This window comes from Podarcis raffonei, chromosome 3, assembly GCF_027172205.1.
Source record: "Podarcis raffonei isolate rPodRaf1 chromosome 3, rPodRaf1.pri, whole genome shotgun sequence".
Taxonomy (NCBI): Eukaryota; Metazoa; Chordata; class Lepidosauria; order Squamata; family Lacertidae; genus Podarcis; species Podarcis raffonei.
In genome coordinates, this window is record NC_070604.1 from 43,733,123 (window position 1) to 43,755,176 (window position 22,054).

Consider the following 22,054-nt stretch of genomic DNA (forward strand, 5'->3'; position numbering starts at 1 on the left):
CTGTGTAGGGACACACTGGTTTTTTTAAAAGATGGACCTCATCTGGAGGTTAAAGTAGTTGCCTGCTCTGCCCCCTTCCCTCACTTTCTATGACTTCATTTAATCTCTAGGGAAGGTGGAGATCATGTGAAGTAATGTGGCACCATGTTGATACCACAAAGGCCTTTTTAAACAATGCATACTATTTGATCCCTTGCAAAGTTAGGGCTCCACCAGTCTATGGATAGCAAAAAGCTTAGGCATCGCTAATTGTGATGGATCAGGCATCAGGAGTGTCATTAAATGGCCTGGTGCTGGTGCATGTAAATTAGTAATTTATATGACTAAATATTGTAGCATTTTGGTGTCACTGTATCAATACTAGAGTGGATAGTATTTCCATGGCCAAATAGAGTGGCACATCATTTATGGGAAAGGATACCATTAGTGTTCTCACTTTGGGGAATCTCAAAGCAGAGTAGAAACAAATCAGCCCCTTTGTTTCAGAGGAAACAGACTCTAGGGCAGATGGTGCGACTTTCACACTGACTTGAGGCCCAGTGCTTTTCATGTAGCTGACTAATTTTTAGCTGGCTTTGATGTCTGAAAGTGGCCTTAATGGCCAATGGTCCTGTTTTTGCTCAAGATCGCCAATTATGATTGGCGGCCTTGCCAATGAAATCTTTCCATCCTAGGATATCTAAACTAGCACTTTTCCATCATTAACTGACACGGAAAAGGATGAGAATGGATGCCATTTGCAAATGTTCATTCTGTCCCTTCCAAGGAATTAAAAAGCTGTTAACCTGATAACGGTTTAACAGTTGCCTCTAATGCCTAAAAACCACCTGTATGCCTTTATTTTGTCATGTTGCAACAGCTGTAGGAGACTGAAATCTGATGCCATTTTATTGATGCACCTATGTCACCTTGTCAATGCTACAGTCACAATTTATGTTGTATTAGAGCATTCATTTTAAAAATACTTTTATATATAGAGTGCACTAGGAGGGCAGGTGCAGCAATAAAACATAAAATATCATTTGAAATGATGTGCATTTTCCTAATTTGATTTTTAGAAAAGCACCTGGAAAATTGTGTTACCTGTTTGTTTTAGTAGAGATATATATACACCTTACCTTTAAAGAGCCTTTATTCATACTTTTTCAAGAGATAGAAATCCATACTTTAAAGCTTTGCTGAAGTAGTTGCTTCCAGAGTGGAAAGAAGCTCCTTTCTTTATACAGGTTTAGGAACAGGAATGAAAATGGAAGTTTGCTGACACCCCTGCATCCCAAAGGAGAAAGACCTGGTGAAAGTTGACATCATACGCTGCTTATGGATATTCCTGCTTGGTCACCAATTGCTTTTTATAATCCAAGCAGCAGGAACAGGAGCATAGTTTACTTTGGTAGACAAATCTTCTAACGCGTCCAATAAAGTGCGGAGATTCTTTTTTGTGAAGGGGAAAAAAAGTTCAGCACTTCAAATTTGCAAGTAGTAGTATTTAATATACAGAATAAAAACAAGTCAGCAAGGATCGGGGATAAATGTATACAGGAGAAACCTGGGCACAACCATGAAGTTAAAAACTAATCACCTTTTGTGGCAAGGCTTCATCTTCTCTCTCTATTGAAGCTGTTTTACTGATTAAATGAGGAGCTTTCTAGTCTTCCAGTCATTTTCTGGCATGCTTGGGCCACCTGGTGGAATGATAACACCCTGTTTCTGCAGCTGCCGTAGAACGTCCAAAATCGAATCCAGTTCAATGCGAAATTTCTCAAGCTCTTGGTTCTTCAACAGTGCCAGCTTCCGCCATTTCTCAGTTTCCTGGATTTGTTCAACTTCTGCAATATGCTGTGTTTGCTGTATTACCTGGGTAGTAAGCAAGTTCACTGATGAGAGATGGCAGCATAATTTCTAAACCTGACTGTTTCATTATCAGAGCATTTAGAAAACCTTTCGTTTATACTTGTTTTAAAAATTCTTTGGAAGGGGCTCTACAAATCAACACATCTAAATACTGACTAAATCAGTTTGCAGGTCTATCAGACTTTTTAGATGTGGCTTGAGACTCCATAATTTAAGTACTTGTTACATTAAGCATTTTGAAGGGCATTTGCACTCAAACATTTGAAACATTGACTTTTGAAAGAGAAGAATTCCCTGTTTTATTTACCTGCTGAAGTTCTTGTTCTCTTTGTTCATATCTGGCCTCCAAGTGTTTGATCTTCCTTTCTAGACACACAAATCGTTTCATCTCTGGGGTTTGGCTCTCTCTAGCCTCTCCAAGTTCTTCTAACAGTTTTGCCATCTAAAATTTGAGAACATGAAATTACCTGTTTTGTTTTTCTGTGTATGCTCAACCACATTAGCAACAGATGCTCCTACACCCACTCAAAACATTTCGGGGGATAGGAGTTTCCCGAAAAGGAATTCAGTAAGCACACCATCCCCATTGATTCAGTATGGGATGCACCACACTGGAATCTAATAAGTGCACTTGTTTATTAAAATATCCCTAATATTTATTATATAAAGAGGATAGAAGTCATATGGATTGCACTAGCTTAGCAGCAAGGCTAGAATCCCAAGTACACTTGCTAGAGAGAGCTCCTACAGCTGCAGCCAATCGGAAGCTGCAGAAGCCCTGTTGGATGTTCGGCTTCCAAAAGAACATTCAAAAACCAGATCAGCCACTTCTGGGTTTCAATCGTTTGGGAGCCAAAACATTCGAGAACTAGGCTGTTTGAAAACCAAGGTATATATGTATTTTGTGTGTGTGTGTTTGTGCACATTCAGTCACATGTACAAAATGGCTTTAAGTTTTGGTTTTATATCTCAGTCTGCAGTACAATACTGCACCCCAGTTTTCCATTTAAAATGCAATGGAAAACTCTGGCTTAAAGTCTCAATGAACGAAGCACCAAAGCCAATACAGTGGTACCTCTGGTTACGTACTTAATTCGTTCCGGAGGTCCGTTCTTAACCTGAAACTGTTCTTAACCTGAAGCGCCACTTTAGCTAATGGGGCCTCCCGCTGCTGCCGCGCCACCAGAGCACGATTTCTGTTCTCATCCTGAAGCAAAGTTCTTAACCCGAGGTAATATTTCTGGGTTAGCGGAGTCTGTAACCTGAAGCGTATGTAACCCGAGGTACCACTGTACATAAATTGCAGAAAGGGGGAACAGGACAGAGTCTGGGCACCACACTGTGGTTCCTGCACATACTGTGGTTTTAAAGAATCAAATTTCTAATACTCTGAATTACCTCTTTTTGAAGAATTTCCTCTCGCTTTTGTGAAACCGCAAGCGCTTCTTGATCTCTTTGCAACTCACGCACTTGTTGCTGAAGATGTTTAATAAAGACCTATGGAAAGATTCTCAATTATTAGAAATTTTCAACAAAGAATCTCTTGAATCCTATTACAAGTAGGTAAGTGGAGCTTTGGTTTAACAACTTGAACTTTTGTTGAGTAAAGCTGTATTAAGATCACTTGAATTTAACTCTAAGCATGTAAGATAAGCTATGACTAGGAACACAAAAAGACACTGGAATGGAGGAGAATTGTGAACTTCACCTTAAATGAATACAAAACTATTACTATAGTATATTTCAGAGGCAAGATTACAGTACAAAACATTGAGGAGAAGAAGAAGAGTTTGGATTTGATATCCCGCCTTTCATTCCCCTTAAGGAGTCTCAAAGCGGCTAACATTCTCCTTTCCCTTCCTCCCCCACAACAAACACTCTGTGAGGTGAGTGGGGCTGAGAGACCTCAGAGAAGGTCACCCAGCAGCTGCATGTGGAGGAGCCGAGACGTGAACCCAGTTCCCCAGATTACGAGACTACCGCTCTTAACCACTACACCACACTGGCTCTCCAGAACCAGAAACGCTGGCAGTTTTTTGAAGCAGTGAGACAGACGACTGGTCTTCCTCACCTCCTGTGCTGAAATTTTGCTATTTAACTCAGCTGCCTTGGAAGTTGAATGCTCCATAGCATACTGACAAAGAATCTTCTCCAGCTCCTTTTGATGTGATGCTTTAAGCGCTGTAATGTATTCTTCCCAATCTTCCTTTGCCCTGTAAATGTTGCAAAATAAAATAAAACAGTATGTAGAAGTTTGTTGAAAACATCAGAAAATAACACAGCATTTTCATGAAAAACAACACATTTTAGATTTGTATGTGCATTTATGCCTGTGATGTTCCTGTAGCAGTATCCTTTTCTGCCTAGAATCCTTTGTGTACAATATATGTTGGCTCATGTACAAAAGGAGGGCAAGGGATAAGAATGCTAAAGAAATGTTGGGTTTGCCCCCAAATGAACCTGGCATTAACCTTGGTCTGCATGCCCTTTAAAAACACAAATATTTGGCATGTGGTCTTCCCAGCTGGATAGGTACTGTGACATGGGAAAGGGGCTTGAAGCCTTTGTCCACCAACCATGGTCCCAACTGGAAATGCCATCCCCACCACCCAGTGCTAACCATGGGAGAAAATGGTGCCAACTGAAGATTTTATCCAATTGCAAATAGCAGGCGTCAGGGGAAAGAGAATCAGGTATGCAGTTGGAGAAAGGAGTTTAAAGCTCCTCTTGTCATGGCCCCAATACAGCGCATATCCTCCTGCGCCTACTACATTTTGAAAATACAAGCACAAGGTTAAAGATGTGAAGAAGGTCATGCCTAGCTTGGCCCTTAGTCACTGATGGGGACAGCTGCCTTAGAACCAAACCGCACATTATATTCAACACATATCACATTAAATGTAGGGTGTGTGCTTGTGTGTGTGGTTTATTCCCCTAGAAAATAGCTATGTGGGGGCTTGATTTTTAAAGCTCCTCTTGTATACTGGAGGATCAGTGAAATTATTTGGGGTGACATTACACGTCCAGATTTACAGCTAGGCTGAGCTCCCATGAAGACGGAATACATAAATAAAAATGTACATGTCACAAAGGTGTTAAAACACATTCTTTCTCCTCCTGCTGCTTCAAGCCACCACTGCCCCAAGTGGAATGGCAGCCTTTTGCAGCTGCATTATAATTAAAATAGGGATGGCGGGGAGAGGAAGTCACTGTTTTCCAGCATGATAAGGTTTCCATTGTTCAGTGAACAAAGCTATGCATAACTCATTGACTCTTCCCATGTTGGAAGCACAATACACTACAAAAAAATCTCTATGTTTGCTTAATTTACACCATTTATAGAAATGGCAGGGTATGGTTTTTCTGTGCCCAGAGTTGGTGGAGGGGTTATTAGAACAGTGTACCTACAAGCAGGAGTAGGAAACCTGTAGCCATACAGATGCTGGTGGATTCCAACTCCATCAGCCCCATTAATGGCTATAGAAGACATGAGTTGTAGTCAAAAACATCTGGATGCTGCCAGGTTCCCCACTCCTGCCCCAAGCCCAATGTGAACATCACATTTTAAAAACTGCTCAGTGTTAAGTGAATTACCTTCTTACAAGACTTTCAGAATTTGCCATGGCTGCTTGAGCTTTTATCCTTTCCTGGCTTAGTTCTAGAGTCAACTTTTCTACATCATCTTTCAGACGGCTGTTTTCTTGCAGGACTTCTGAAATGTGACAATCGGCAAAAGCGTGGGGCTGATATATTTTCTCATTGAGAGTGCCGGGGAAGAACTCTTCATTTCTGGGGTTCAGCTGACTAGGTTTGACAATATCCTTTTTCAGGATTCCTGAAGGCTTCTCTTTAGCATCTGCTTTGCCAGCTGAGAGCATAATCCTCCTCTCTTTCTGAAGCCTTTCTACAGTTTTTGTGAGGTCCTGTATCTCTCTGTTTTTGGCAATCATTTCCTGATTTAGTCTTACCAGCTTCGCTTTAGAGTGAGCCTGCTCCACCTGGTATTCTAGCGACTGGAGGTCCGCATCATCTTTTGCTTTCTTCTGCAGCTCTAGCTGAGCTAACTGGTTTCTGAGAGAGTTTATTTCAGTCTGAAGGTTTTGCACTGTGATCTGGTGGGCTTCATTTACACTACAAAGTTCTCTTTCATGAGCTGCAAGGGTGGCGGCCTTGTCCGGAAGCTTCTGCGGCTCGTTCAGCAGCTTATATTCCAGCAGCTGCTCAAGCTCCCCAATCCTCTTCTCGTACTGAATCTGCAAAGACAAGACTCCATGAAGTGAAGCTTTCTAGGTAAATTAGATTTGCATCATATACACAGCCGGGATAGCCCAGTTGGTTAGAGCACAGTGTTGATGATGCCAAGGTTGCAGGTTCGATCCCCATATGGAACAGCTGTATATTCCTGCATTGCAGGGGTTTGGACCAGATAATCTGCAGGGTCCTTTCGCAATGGGATGTATTGAGACTAACTGTGAATGCAGCTCTGCTCATGGAATGCTTCCATGGGTGCAAAGGGAAGAGGCAGGTTTTGTGACTCCCTCACCCTTAAACCCCATGCATCTTAAGGAGAGGATAAAAGGGCTCAGATAAAGGAGCACCCTAATTCAGCAAGTTCTGCATATGTAAGCAGCCTTCCACACACATTGCTAATAAGGAAGCAGATAGGCACCTAGACCCACATCCCCACTGGGATGCTCCTCTGAGCCTAAGTGAACTTGCTGTAGGCAACTGAATCTGCACAGGAACGAGCATACTTATTGTCCATGAATATGCCTGCATTGGAGCATGTCTATAATATTAAAGGTGTTGACATTTCTGGTGCTAGAATACGAAGAGTTTTTAAAGAATAAAAACTATGATCTAATTCCCACTCCTTGGCTCATTACTGTAGGATTCAGTCAATACTTGGGAGCACCTAGGAGCAGCTCAAGCTACTCGTCAGGAGAGACAAAAACTACGCAACCACACCAAAACAATACTGCTGTTTAAAAGGACAGTGGAGTCTCAATCACCTTTATCTTTTGAAACTGCTGCTCCATGGCACGGAGACTTTTCTTCGCTTCATCATCTTTACCCTCAAGTTCAGCTTCCAGCTTCTTAACTCTTCTCTCAAGAAAATCCACTGTATTCGTTTTTGCTGATGGATTGCCTTCCCCTTCAGAAGCAGTGGCCGTGGCAGCGGCATATATCAAAGCTGGCAAAGAATTTGGGTGCCTTCGTTTCAGTATCCCTTCCATTTCTTTAACCTTGCAAAAATTAGCACAACAACTATTAGTTACTGTGTTTTAACGAGGCTGAAAAGAATCACATGAGCTGCATTTTCCCAATGACAGAGAATATACTGCCAGTAATTAAGATCACGGATGTAATCCTGTCTACGCACTTTGCACTGCAAATGTTTAGAAATAGTGCTTCCAAATTTAAAATTCTATCATTAATGAGACATGGCTGGGATCAAAAAAAAGTCACACAGCAAGTTGTGCCTAAGAGTTTGGGCACACAGAGAGGCTTTTACAACTTTTTCTTCTTTTAAAAAACCGAACAGCAGACCCAGTGCCTTATCATAATACTCCTCTCTTGCAAAAATGGTTTGCTAGATGCTAGGAAGATGAACACTGGTGTCGACTGAGAACAGAAAAGGGACCATAGCTCACTCATAGAGACTTGCATGCAGATGATAACAGCATCAATCCTGGGCACTACCACTTAAAATAAATTAGGGAGCAGGTGAGGAAAAAGACCCTAGGCAGAGACCCTGGAGAATCACTGCCTGTTACTGTATATGATCCTAGGATGATGACACCCAAAGTTCCCTTGAGGATCTGAAACTAGTTGTATGATTCTTTCCCATATGCCATAAACATATACATACAGGAAATGAGAGTATAAGGAAGTAATAGCTTTAAAAGGCATCACCAAATTACATGAATCAACTATTAAAACCACAAAATTATCTCTGACATCAATATCTATAGACCACATAATTAATAAAAATCTTTATTTCTTTTCATAAACACATGTAGTAAAAACTTCATTACCTATTACTTATCCCATATCTGAAGTCTGGATTGCAGTTTCTTCTCTGACACTCGATGCTCCTCACCTACCTGGAATTTGGTGCCCTACCTTTGGATATAATGCTATTTGAAACATTGCAATATATAGTTAAGATATATGGGAAGCAGTTTCGTTGTGCCGATGATTTGCCATTATTCTTCGCTCCTAAAGCATAAATGAGGAAAGCGGTAGCCTTCCAGATGTGGCTGGGACAACAACTCCATTCTTGACCACTAGTCATGCTGGCCAAGGCCAAGCAAAGGCAGCCGGAGTCCACAAACATTTGAAAGGCCACAGTGTCCCCATCTCTGTCCTATAGCACTCCCATTTAGCTAATTTTAGCAACTGAATCAACTCTGGCAAACAGTGGGTTGACAGATGTCACACCGAGATCACTCTTTGCTAGTTGTGCACCATTAGAACTGGTACAATCTAAACAAATTAAGATCAGCCCTACAAGTGCCTAAACACGTCTCCGATGCTACCATACATCTCGAAACTGGATTCGTAAGAATAGAGGCCAGAGTATGGCTCACCACACTAAATTACCAGCAGAGACTATCCTTCCTCCCTTGCTCCCTTGACTGTTAAGGGGAATTGTATTACATGCCTGCCGCTCAAGGTCTTGTATTCGTTTGGCATCTGCCGCTCTGTCCTTCAACCGTTTCTTTTGTTGTGCAGACTGATTCCCAGCTTCACTTCTAAGCTGATCCACCTACACAGTACACAGAAAGGCACACAGAAGAGTAAACAATCCATTCATTTTATCATTAGCACGACCTCTTCTTTAAAACCGTTAAAGACTTGCATGTGTACAAACAAGAATGATAAACACAGAAATTGGTAACCACGGTGCATAGGAAATGATCCCCTCAATCTTATTTACAAAACTTGTAATTTAAGCAGCAGGGGAAAATCAGTACCAGCATGGTAAATGAATGGGTCGTTTTATCCCAGTTTAGTTAGTGCCAAACCTCATGCGCAGAATGTTCTAACTACATATTCTGGAGTGGAAACTGAATTACAGCCTAGATTCAGACAAACCCTGACCTACCGTGAAACCAAAGAAAGGGAGACCATAGGCTGAGACGGGGAAGCTTGCTTGGCAGCCTGTGACTGAAAGTCATGCCTTTGGGAACTTTATGACAGATAAATCTATAATCATAAATGTGCAAGCAGAACTGCTTGAGCCCCTGACAGCTAGAAACCTGAAGGACGTTAGATGGGATTCAGCCCAAGTGTCACTAATCAGCTCTGGCCAAAAGGGAATTGCAGCAACCATTCCCAAAGTAAAATTCCTGAAGTTCAGACTGCATGGTGCCCTAGCCTTTTATCTCTATGTGAAAAAGTAAGATTTTGCTGGCTGGTCTCAGACGGCCTTTGCCTTGCTACTGCCTTGAACGGCACTGGAGGGAAGTGTGACAATGCAATCACCTCATGCTGCAGTTTATCAATTTCTTCTTTAGCTCCTCGAAGGCGAGCTGCATCTCTGTCTAAGAGTTCCTGATTTTCTGCATACCACTGGAGCCTTTTCTGCAAGCGACCAATTTCGTCTTTGTATGATTCTTCTACAATCTTCATCTCATATGATTTTTCAGCTAGGAAGAAAATGTTCCAATTAAAAAAGTGTGACAAAGCATATCCGACTCAAGACTAAGCTTATTTTGGGCATTGGGAAAAAAATAGAGGCAAATTAATTTTAAATATCTTAAAGCTTTCTACAAAAGCTGTAAGATATTTAGATTTCCTCTTTGTGGTGAAAATGATGCTTGTAAAGAAAAGCTATAAATCATAGTTTTAAAGTCTGACGATTTGTTGTGGTGGCAGAGAGCTTTTTCGAGAGCTGCTATTCCTTCCTTTCCATTCTAATAATACACATAGGAAGACCAGACTACTACTGATATGCAAAGAACCAGTGGCCTGGAACCAACACCCCCCCTCCAATAATTCCATCCCACGTTGCCATCAAAAGGAATTTAGGGAAATTTCTCCCACTGCCCCCAGTCTTTGATGCATACTTTCTCTCTCGGAACTGCTCTTGTTGCCTGTCCCCAACTCATATGTGAGCAGTTTCCTTTGCATGCAAAGGGCCCTAGGTACAATCTCTAGCATCTCCAGAAAGGAGCAAGATCAGGTGATGGAGAAGACCTGACACTTTGAGGAGGACCTTGCATTAGGCAGCTTCCTATGCTTGTAAATTGTTTCATTTGTGAGATTTCCATCACACAGGCCCACCTCCTGGTAGACAACTCACAGAAGCAAGTGTTGTGCAGTACCCTGCTCACGTGTTTCTGGAGGGGTAGCTGCCAGTGTACATATAATTCAGCTACTGCCCCCGCCATCTCTCTTGATTACCCCACTCTTCCCTGGTGTGTTAATGCAAGACACAGTATCACACAAGCTTAATACAGTATTAATGGAAACACAGATTTTATATTCAGTGAAGTAAAATATCTTATTATTAAACGGAGGATTAACCTGTTCAAAAGCAGTACTTTACCTGAAGTGGAAGTGATTTGGGCTCTTGCTAAATCTCGTTCCTTCTTCACTTGCACCAAATCTACTTCAAGGGCTTGCTTGTCTTGCTTTAGACGCTTTCTCTCTTCGAGCAAATTGCTTTCTATAGTCTTCATCCCCCACACCCCAGGAAAACAAAAGAGAGATACAGAAAACATGCCATAATAATAATAATAATAATAATAATAATAATAATAATAATTTTTTATTATTTATATCCCACCCTCCCCAGCCGAAGCCAGGCTCAGAGCGGCTAACAACAATAAAAGTAGCACAGCATTCGAAAATCAATTCAGCCATGAGGATAACACCTCTTCTCACCATTGAAGTGAACTGAACTGATGCCTGGATAAAGTGAGAGATTTCCAGGCATGGATCTGCTGTACTGGGGCCACAGCATGGGAAAAAAGAGCCTGACCTGCACAGCAGAGGGGAGCAGATTTGTTATTTCCCCTTGTGCCAGCAGAGTCAATATAATGCAAATTATAGTGTCTTGTTTAGAGGTCTCCATGCAGCTTGGCCACAGCAATTTATCGTAAATGGCCCATTTGTTTCATTATTTGAAATAAAAATAAATAAGAGTAATAGCAACTTGTTGGCAAAATGTATAATGTTTTAAGTGGTGACTATTTCAGCAAACTAGTCTAAAGAAAAAGCATAAGTACTTGCCTTGGCAGCCCGAAGTTCTAAAATCAGGTCAGTGAAACTCTGATTCCCAGCTGATTCAGCATTCTGCACGCCACATGATAAAAGGTTATTTTTATCCTGTTGCTCTCTAGTTTAATTTTGAAAAAAAGAGAGGATTATTAATTTTATACAGCTCATGGTTTGTTGAAGTAGTTCTATCTAAACACTATTCCTGCAATTAAATCAGAGTAATTTTTAAAATATCCAGTCCTTGTTAACTCATGCTGGCCTGATTCACATGTCACGTCAAGGTATAGTTTGGTGCTGATTGTTGGAAGACTGTTTTATTCTCTCTGGTGAGAAATATTGGTGAATGTTTATTTTCAGAGTGAGAGGCTGTGAATCTAGTGGGAGTCAAGACCCATAGGTAAGAAGTAGGGGTGGGTGAATGTTAAAGTACCCCAAGTGAGCTTTGGGATAGGCCACCTGAGACTTTCTCTCCCCCTCTCTCTTGTGATTTGTGTCTTCCGCCTCCCCTTCCCCCTTCCTTCCCTGCTGCATGGGTATTCTCTCTTTATGTGATGGTGAATTGGTTGGATGGGCACTGTATTGTTGACTGCTATGATGCATTAGGGGTTGATGTGAAAAGGTAATCTGCATGCAGCATGTATTTGCAGGGAGTTGCACAGAGCCAGGGCACAGGGGACCATGCAACTTGGTGACAGGAGGAAAAAATAGGCACAGCTTAGTGGTGGCAATGGAACAAAAGATGCTCCCATCTGATGCCTATATCTGCCTCCCCACAGCTCCAGAATACTGTTGGATGCTCTTCCACTGTGCCCAACAGCTTGTTGGTGCTATTGCTAAATGCCAGGTCTGTACAGAATAAGACAGTGCTCATTCATGGATGGGAGTGCCCAATGGCATGCATTACTGAAACATGGGTGAGAAAGATGGGGGTAGAGGATTATACCCTAGGTCTTATTTACTGGTAGGTGTATTCTGTCACTGAAAAAGTGCAATTCATATGATTTTCTTCAACCTATTTAACACACAGTAACTACTTTTTCTATAAGTGTTAGTGAGGGTCCTCTCCCCCTTTTGTCGAATGGAATGTTAATGTGTTGTATGATACCCCTTTTCTTTGGTATAATGTATTCATGTATATATATTTTTCACTGTAAGTTCCTTGAAGACTCTTTAGATGACAAGCGACTAAATTTAATAAAACAAACAATCATTGTTATACTACTTCTTGAAAAGTTAAAGAAATGGAAGGGACACTGAAAAGAAGACACCCAAACTCTTTGCCAGCTTTGATACATGACTGCTGCTACAGTCAAATGGTATATAATTTTCTAAAATAAATAAATGATATCTGTGATCCTAAGCTTGATTAAGCTGACTTCAATGGAAGAATTAAGTTTAACTCCCTTCCACACAAAAAATTGGACATGCATTTCAATCCTATGTACGTTTACTTGGAAAAGAGACCTATAGTGTTCATTGGGGCTTAATCGCAAGTATGTGGGCAACTTCCTCTTTACATTCACATTAAGACCTGCTTAAAGTCATCTACATTTTTCATTAGATCCTCAAATAAACTCACCGTAAAGACACCAACTCAGCCATCAAACGCTGGTTCTCTTTAAACATGTTTTCTTCATTTTTCTTGTTATTTAGCTGCAGCTCTTTCACTTGCTTATATAATCTTTCATTTTCCTTCATTGAAATATCAAGGATTAATTCACTTAGTTGTTATGTATTCATGTGAAAGACACTTCTTAGAAATTACTCTTTACAAATTCCAGAAGGGTAGCCTTTTCTTCCGTCTCCATATAAATAAGTACCTCATTGAACTAATCAATGCACGTTGTCCCTTGCTTATGAATGGACTAACATTTTCATGCATGTCCCAGCAATTGTCCAGCTGCTGTACCTTCATTATCAGTCTTTTATCTACCAATTTCAGATACCAATGTCTTTTCATATACGATATCTTTATTGTCATTGTCCCATACAGAACAATGAAATTGGAAATCTACATAAAATATTCAAAACCCCCTAAAAACTCTGAAACCCCATTTTAAAATACAATATACTAAAGAGACTCCTTATGCTACATTTAGAACCAGAATTGAATTTCATAGAAACTGTTTCTCAGGAGGCTAGTCCTGGTCTTTATAACCCTATAACTTCTTCCAGAAGGCAGAAGCTGAAAGAGATAATTTCCAGGGTGTGTACTATCCTGTGCTATCTCTGCAGATTTCTTATGGCACCTGACAGCATAGATTTGATCTAAGGTGGGAAGAGTGCACCCAATTATTCTCTCTGCAGTCTTTACAACCCTGGACAGCATTGTTTTTCCCCTGGCCGTGCAGCTCCCAAACCACATACACAGATCATAAGTTAATACACTCTCCACAGTACAATGGTAAAATGCCATCAACAGGTCCTTTGAGAGATTGTTTTTCTGAAGGATTCTCAGAAAATATAACCTCTGCTGTGCTCTCTTCATCAGGTCTTTGCTGTTTTCTCCCCAGGTTAGGTCATCTCTCAACTCCATTCCCAGAAATCGAAACACCGAGACCTGTTCCACGCACTTCCCCTCAATAATAAGTGGTGTGAAGGCCATTGCCTTTGACCTTCAACAATCTGGTCAATTCACTATCAAGCTCCCCACCTCTCCTTTTATTTTAATACAATGCACCATAGTTCTCAACCTGGATACAGCTTTAAAAACTGACTGTGTAAATACTTTGTAAGTTTTACTTAGTGAAGCCACAGTATTAAGTATATCTACCTGTTGATACCCTTGAAGGAGAGTCTCCTGATTTTGGACTTCTTTTTGGATTTCTTTCAGCATTTCTCCATCATCAGGAATTCTTTCCAAAGCATTTGACAACTTTGTTCCTTTGTTCGGGTCTTCTCTGTTATTTAGCTGCGAAAACATGAACTATGAATAACATATACTTCATAAAATCACTAGGAAGAAAAAGCCCTTATTAACAGATTCCTGTACATTTAACAGACTGTTCTCTTATTTGTATCTTGTGCCTGTCTCCTTGCAATACAGCAAAACATATTAAGGGGGTGGGGAGCAGCTTGCTTGGCTACCAGCTGAAATAGCCTTCTAAATGCAAAAGGTCACTTCCTGCAAGGTGTTTTAGCTAGCTATGAGAGACAACATTTTATCCATGGCTTGCCATGATTCCCAATTTGATTTTATCAGAACTAAAATGAAATATATAGTAAATGCTGTTTTTAGTGAACTGTATTAAAAGTGTTTTTTTTTTTAAATTGAACAGGGAAAGGATATAACTAGGTATAGTACCTGTGTTTGAAGAATGTAATTTTCTTGGTTTAGCTGAAAAAGGTCTTTATCTTGTTGCATTTTCATTTCTAGGATCTTAGTCTCCATTTCCTTCTCCTTTTGCAAAGATGCGGCTTTTAGATTCTGAATCAAATCATGGGCTTCGGCCAATTTTTCCTCTGCTTCCTGAACTCTTTGCAGTAAATAAAGCTCCCTCCCACTATTTTGGGATGGAGAATATGAGGCAACCTGCTGTGGGGAAAAAGTATACTATTTTGACAGCTCACCACACAACCAAGATTTATGGATCATTTTCTTTCACTTCTGTAGTACAAATTGCAAGTTTCAAAATTTTCGAAGACTGAATTTTATGAGAACCATTTAGCATTTTAAATTGAGAGAGGAAAACAACAACAATGCAAGTGAGTTTTCCATGAAACAAGATGTCAGCTTCAAGGTCAACTCGTTTCAAGTGTGAGGTAGCTTTGGCACTGCAGAAAAAACTTCATGCATTAAAAATGTAGTCAGTTGTTTGGGAGCACCCTGTGCTGTAGCATAGATATGGATGTTATCAAATTAATAGATGGAGAACCATTGGAGATGAAGTGAAATCAATTTCATTTACTATGGGTTGGGTCTAATTTAGTATTTCCACAAATGGAAAATCAAAAGGTCTTCTTATGCCAGGCATAGGCAAACTCGGTCCTCCAGATGTTTTTGGGACTACAAACCCCATCATCCCTGACCCCTGGTCCTGTTAGCTAGGGATGATGGGAGTTGTAGTCCCAAAACATCTGGAGGGCCGAGTTTGCCTATGTCTGCCTTATGCAGAAGAAGAAGAAGAGTTTGGATTTGATATCCCGCTTTATCACTACCCAAAGGAGTCTCAAAGCGGCTAACGTTCTCCTTTCCCTTCCTCCCCCACAACAAACACTCTGTGAGGTGAGTGGGGCTGAGAGACTTCAGAGAAGTGTGACTGGCCCAAGGTCACCCAGCAGCTGCATGTGGAGGAGCGGAGACGCGAACCCGGTTCACCAGATTACAAGTCTACCGCTCTTAACCACTACACCACACTGGCTCCACCAGCCAGAGGCTATGATTCAATGAAGGCTTACATGAATGAGCAGGGATAGAAGTTGCCTCTTCCTACACTCTCATTTATGGACCTCTGCATCCAACCTTATGCAGTTTTTAATGACAGCTGTCCTGCCTCCAGTGGACACTTACTCTATTAAATTCAAAGAGAAGGGAACACACTTTTGTAACCTGAACGGGATCTCTAATGCTGCACACACTTTTTGTGCAATGATTTGGAGTTACATTATAACTGCAGTGTAAATCAGGCCACAGATCAGAACAGATAGAGTGCATCAAATTACATATGTATTCTCTTCTCACATTTGTGAGGGTAGACAACCTGGGTGATACTGAGACACTCCAGGACAGCAGGGATTCCTACGACTCTACAAAAAGTTTATATCTGCTGCAGTACTGTTATTCCCTTGCAAGTCCCCTTAAAAAATTTCAATTTAGGAGCAATGACTTACATTGTGTGTCTGTAAGCAAGAGTCACTTTCTTTAGCTGGCTGTTGAAGACTGCTTGCAGATGATTGTCCAGGTGTAGTACAGTAATTTCTCTTTGTAGAAACTGGATTGTTTGCTGTCTGTATTGTCATAGTTCCAGAAAATGTTTCTTTGATGAGAAAAAAAATATAGTGGGCGCTGTAATCTTAAAACCCTAGCTATTTATATGGAGACATAACATTTCTTTGAACAGATCATGCAATGTACAAGTGGAAAAGCGAATACTACTACTGGGCGAAAATCCATGATGCCTGTTCACTAGTAGAATAGACTTCTGCTTCCATAAAATAACTTCCCCTTCCTTTCCTCCTCTTTGCTGTGTTGAGGGAACTTCTAGAGGAGGTGGAGGTCACTCATGTGACATTAAATGTTGCCCACTGCTGTTGTCTTCCTGCTTTAAAATTACAAAACCAAATACTGCTGCCATACTTCCAAACCACTTTCCACAGTTCACTATTCTTCTTTATATATCCCATTACCCCCTAAGTATTTAAAATGACATATAATCTTCTCTTTACAATTCTCGGGGGGGGGATCCACTTTAAACAAGGATCAATCCTGTAGGGAACATGCATGTTAAAACAAGGCACTCAAAGGTCTCTAAACAAATCCCACTGCTACTTATTGTATCTAGAATTCTGACATCAAATCCTTCTCTAAAACACATCCTTTGCACAAATTCTTTCACTTAATGTTGTGCAGCCAAATCCTATACAGATTGACCACATGGTAAGTATGCACAGGAATGCATTTACAACTTGTTATCCCAGCCTCAGCCTCCCTTCACTTTGTCAACTCCTCCTCCTCCTCATCTAGATTTGGATTGTAAACAAATTAGGAGAAAGTTCTATATTTTTCAGAGTATCCTAAACAGAGCACCGTGTTTACCAAACTGAAGGACACTAACAAATAGGTCCTCAATTTTTTGTTTTGAATTCTGACTTGCTTCCCTGAATCATCAAACTTGATAATTTATCCCATCTTCAAAAAGCAGTTTAGAGAAGATGCACAGGAGCTCTTTGTAATGAGAAGCTGAGGGAAAAGAGCATGCACAGGGTGATCTTTTCCCTTTGGGACTCCTTCATGGCCAACTCTTTATCTGCTGCCTTACAAATAGTCTCAGGCCACAGTGGCTTTGCCTCGGGAACTCGAGGTCAAAGATACTCTGCAGTCTCAAACAGTTTGCTGAATATAGTTGACAAACTGGAAGTGCAGTTAACTAACTACACCTTGCTTTAAAGAAGTTGAAATGCCTTGTGCAATCACGTTGCTTGGTTGAGCACTGGTAAATCTACCAAGAATTTTTTTTAGGTTAAAACGTATGTTTGAATGTACAGTGGTACCTCGCAAGACGAAATTAATTCGTTCCGCGAGTTTTTTCTTCTTGCGAGTTTTTTGTCTTGCGAAGCACGGTTTCCCATAGGAATGCATTGAAAATCAATTAATGCGTTCCTATGGAAACCGCTTGCCGGGCTGGCGGTGCGGAGAAGGGCTTTTCTCCCCACTGCAAGCCTTCAGGACAGGTCCGGGAACAGAGGGGAAGGCGCGCTGCGCTTCTCCTCCGTTCCCGGAGCTTGCGGTGAGAGAAGGGCTTTCCTCCCCACCGCCAACATTCAGAACAGCATTCTGAATGTTGGCGGTGGGAAGGAAAACCCTCCCCCCACCGCAAGTCTTCAGGACAGGTCAGGGAACAGAGGGGAAGGCGTGCAGCGCTTCTCCTCTGTTCCTGGGGCTTGCGGTGGGAGGAGGGTTTTTCCTCCCCACCGCCAACATTAAGAACAGCATTCTGAATGTTGGCGGTGGGAAGGAAAACCCTCCTCCCACCGCAAGTCTTCAGGACAGGTCCGGGAACAGAGGGGAAGGCGCGTTGCGCTTCTCCTCTGTCCCCGGACCTGTTCTGAAGGCTGGCGGTCCACCGCCAGCCTTCAGAACAGCCGTCCGAAGGCTGGCGCGGGGAGAAGGGCTCTCCGCCACACCGCCAGCCTTCGGAGGAGCCTTCCAAAGCCTGGCGGGGGAGGAGGTCTCTCCGCCCCACCGCCAGCCTTCGGAGCAGCCTTCCGAAGGCTGGCGGCGGGAGGAGGTCTCTCCGCCCCACCGCCAGCCTTCGGAGCAGCCTTCCGAAGGCTGGCGGCGGGAGGAGGTCTCTCCGCCCCACCGCCAGCCTTCGGAGCAGCCTTCCGAAGGCTGGCGGTGGGAGGAGGTCTCTCCGCCCCACCGCCAGCCTTCGGAGCAGCCTTCCGAAGGCTGGCGGCGGGAGGAGGTCTCTCCGCCCCACCGCCAGCCTTCAGAGGAGGTCCGAGGACAGTGGGGAAGATGCGCTGCGCTTCCCCGCTGTCCCCGGAGATTTCCCTATGGGCTTTCGTCTTGCGAAGGAAGCCCATAGGGAAATTCGTCTGGCGAAGCACCTCGAAAAATGGAAAACTCTTTCTTCTTGCGAGTTTTCCATCTTGCGAGGCATTCGTCTTGTGAGGTACCACTGTATCTAAAAGTTCCACGTTTTTAAATAGTATCATCATCTTGCAAGAAGCAGTATGCAGTAATATTTAACCTTGAGGAATCCTACACTTGACATTTTCCCTACATTAAATCAAACACATCTGCATTAAAGACACACTAAAAATCCATTACCTTTTTGTCTTGGAGGAGATTTTGTTTTTAAAACTGGCTTTTTGACGTTTTCCTTTAATGTCTTCTTCTCATTAATTGTGGAAAAGTGCTTTAATGGAGAACTGGATCTTCCATATCCAGAACTCCTAACAGAGCTATGGGGTCCACTTAGAGATTTCTTTCTATGTACAGCAGCTGTATTTTTGGTATTTCTGAATGTTAGTTGTTTGTTCATCACCGAATTTAGACCTTCTTTAGTCCAAGTGTGGGACAGACGGGTCTGGAGACAACAGTACATATTATTAAATCAACCAGCTTGGCTTTGAATGTAAAATCAAGTCAAGTGTTTACAATGAGCTTAACACAACAAGTTTTATACAGAGTGCTCACCTGTCAATCATCAGGTATCAGGTGACCGAACTTCAAAGGAAAGAATCTGCTTGAATTCAAGCCAGAATGCAAAGGAAGAATTGGGAGCACACTTCCTGTTAGCTAGTTAGAACTTTCCCTGGTCATCAGGCCAGGCAAAGTAGGGCATAGTGTGCCCAAAACAACCTGGTGAGCAAACCTCTGAGGCTGGCAGGTCTAATGAGACTCAAGGGAATAGAGGTTCCACACCAATGATATATACCAGATTACATTTCAATGTGTTGTGCTATTCAGCTCATGTGTAAAATTTCCTCTTAGCTCCCAAAGTCTGGAAAATGAGAATAACCAGGAAACAAATTTGTGTGCCCATGCAGAGGTACCAGCTTCTGTGGCAGGGTGAAGCAGCCTTCCTGGCACTGCCATCACTGCAGCTTACCTGGATGGGGCTGGGGTCAGAGCTCTGTTGGCCAATCCAGCACTACTGCTGGTGCACCTAAGCAGCCTTGACCTTCCATTGCCCTGCTCTATCCAGGTAGTGCAGCGACACAGCTGTCAGAAGAGTGGCTCTGCCTCACCGCTACTGATGGGCAAACTGAGAGAGGTGAAGGCTGCATTCTTAAAACAATTTGCCTGGAAGTAAGTCCCACTGAAATTAATCTCGCTTACCCGAGTAAACATGGGTAAGAGTGGGATGGAAAGAAGTCTGATTTAACAGGAATTGTTCACAATTGTTGATAATATTATAAAGGCCTACTAAGACTTCTTTGATATTCAGCTGCCTAGCCCTCAGCTGCTTCAGACACAGAAGACAAGGCACCTTCTGTCTTCAAAGCTGCATAATCAGAGAAGATTAGCCAAGAGTGTCAAGACAGGTGAGGTAGGAAGAGGTCAAGGAGGAAACTGCAACAGCGAAAAAGTTAGAGCAGGGGTCAGCAACCTTTTTCAGCCATGGGCAGGTCCACTGTCCCTCAGACCATGTGGTGGGCCGGACTATATTTTGAAAAAAAAATATGAACGAATTCCTATGCCTGACAAATAACCCAGAGATGCTTTTTAAATAAAAGCACACTTTCTACTCATGTAAAAACACACTGATTCCTGGGCCGTCCGCGGGCCAGATTGAGAAGGTGACTGGGCTGCATCTGGCCCACGGGCCTTAAGTTACCTACCCCTGGGTTAGAGGAAAACCATGGGGAACAATAGTAGGGATTCAACAACAGAGATCTTTATTGGCTGAGCCCAGTGTCTTGGACTTCTTTCTAGGGAGGCTAATTTAGTTAACCATCTTTGGTGCTTGGTGAAGGTAAGTGAGATAAAAATATTAAGGAAGAAATAATCAATCAATTAATCCTTGTAGCACCCAAGGGCCTAACTAGTGAATATTATGTACAATCTGCTTATTAAACAAACAAACAAACAAATATGATATGATATGTGCATAGCTGATCTTTATACTTGCATAAATCCCTTTAAGACACTGAGATGCCGTTTACCTGGTTAGTCTTTTTGTCTTGATGCAATACTGAAGAACTTGGGAGACTATTTTGCCTCAACACATCATGTTTAAATTTATCAATCCGTTTGTCCTTGCCAGTCCTTTGATGAGGAATCAGTTCACTATCTTCCTTTGCGACAGCTTGAACAAAAACATTCTCTTGTCCACTATGCTGCTCCAATGAACAGCCAATGTTTTGCTTTTCCTGAGCAGTATCATTCTGCTGCTCTTCCAGTATTAAATGGCTCATTAATTCATCAGTGCTGTTGTGTGTTGCTTTCACATGGCTACAGAAAAAGAGTGAAGAAAGCACAATCCAAAGATTATATGCATTAGGTTTTAGTTTACACATTATTGTTACATGCCTATTAATGGGATACATTAAGACATATGGCCTGATCCTGCAGGATGGGCTTTAAGCAGTCATGGAAGAAACCGTGGGTGCTGCAGGAGCTAAAAAGCAGCACCTTATATGAGGTTGAGTGGAAAAGACACAGCTTGATATTCCCAGTTTTCTTTAACAGCATTTGCAGGTAGGGCTGGGAATGTCCCTGCCTGAAACCCTTGACAGACGCAGCCAATGAATGTAGACAATACTGAGGTAGATGGACCAATGGCCTGACTTAACATAAAACAGCTTTCTATGTTAGAAAAGACTAGGGTTGGCTCCTACAGCTGGCGCAAAGAGAAGAGCTGTTCACTTATGCTGGAAACTGTGCCCAGTCACAGCACCTGTTCTCTTAGTTTAGCATTCTGCAGGACTGGACCATTAGAATCTATTTCAGGTGCACAACAGCATGCCAGCTTCAAAGTTAAGCCAATAACTGTATTAAGTGAGCACTGGCAGTAGGGGACTTAATCTCAGGATTAGGTTTTAAGGACTGATCTGTCTCAACTGCAAAGCACAAACTGCAAGCTAAGGCGAACTCCCAAATCATTTGGACAGAGGTTGAAGAAGGGGGAGGGGGCAAAGAACAAGACAGAAAGAAAGGACATTAATTGCCATAAACTGTGTATTTTCTAGAATGAATACCTTGCAGGGTCCCTGGTAAAATCTGAATCTGCTCTGATAGGTTTCATCAGTTCTTCTATGGTGGGGAGATCTAAGTGGATGAAATGACAACATTCTAGATCAACAAACAGTAATGAAATACTTTCAAATGAAACTCACCCACTGATTCTGTGTTCATGTACATGCATGTGCACATCCACTATGTCTTTGGCTATAGGTAGTCTCCTGTTATATGTAGTGTGATCTCTCCTGTCTATGGCATAACATTCCTTTTGTAACGGCAGCAATCCTTTTGAGATATAATTCATAACCTCCCCAGACTATTTACAAACCAATTAATCTTCACTTTTATGTATGTGTTTAGTAATTGTCTTACATTTTGGTCAGGTCTCCTGTATATGCAATCTTTTTTAGTGAGTGAACAGTTTGTGTGACTCCTGGGTCAACTTTCACATTACTAAATGAACACACTCAAACGGTATCTGATTAAGGACCTACCACTCTAAAAATGAGCAACTAAATCGTCAGTGCTTCAAAATTTACTTTCATGCTGTGCTAGTATCTCAGCAGGTAGCAAAGACACAGATGAATAATAATTCACTGGGTGGCAGTTTCCACAGCA

General features: G+C 41.9%; 1 protein-coding gene across 1 annotated transcript in view; it reads right to left on the bottom strand.

The window, feature by feature from the left end:
* Positions 1 to 1,608: 1,608 nt before the first annotated feature.
* The window catches only part of CEP162 (centrosomal protein 162), a 33,499-nt gene continuing 13,053 nt past the window's right edge, over positions 1,609 to 22,054 (bottom strand). The window contains 17 exon segments of the mRNA XM_053384012.1: positions 1,609 to 1,854; positions 2,159 to 2,293; positions 3,250 to 3,348; positions 3,923 to 4,064; positions 5,446 to 6,104; positions 6,864 to 7,097; positions 8,519 to 8,623; positions 9,343 to 9,506; positions 10,409 to 10,528; positions 11,091 to 11,200; positions 12,662 to 12,774; positions 13,856 to 13,993; positions 14,387 to 14,617; positions 15,913 to 16,058; positions 18,578 to 18,836; positions 20,419 to 20,707; positions 21,454 to 21,523. Of these exon segments, the coding sequence (XP_053239987.1) occupies positions 1,609 to 1,854; positions 2,159 to 2,293; positions 3,250 to 3,348; positions 3,923 to 4,064; positions 5,446 to 6,104; positions 6,864 to 7,097; positions 8,519 to 8,623; positions 9,343 to 9,506; positions 10,409 to 10,528; positions 11,091 to 11,200; positions 12,662 to 12,774; positions 13,856 to 13,993; positions 14,387 to 14,617; positions 15,913 to 16,058; positions 18,578 to 18,836; positions 20,419 to 20,707; positions 21,454 to 21,523 (3,260 nt within the window).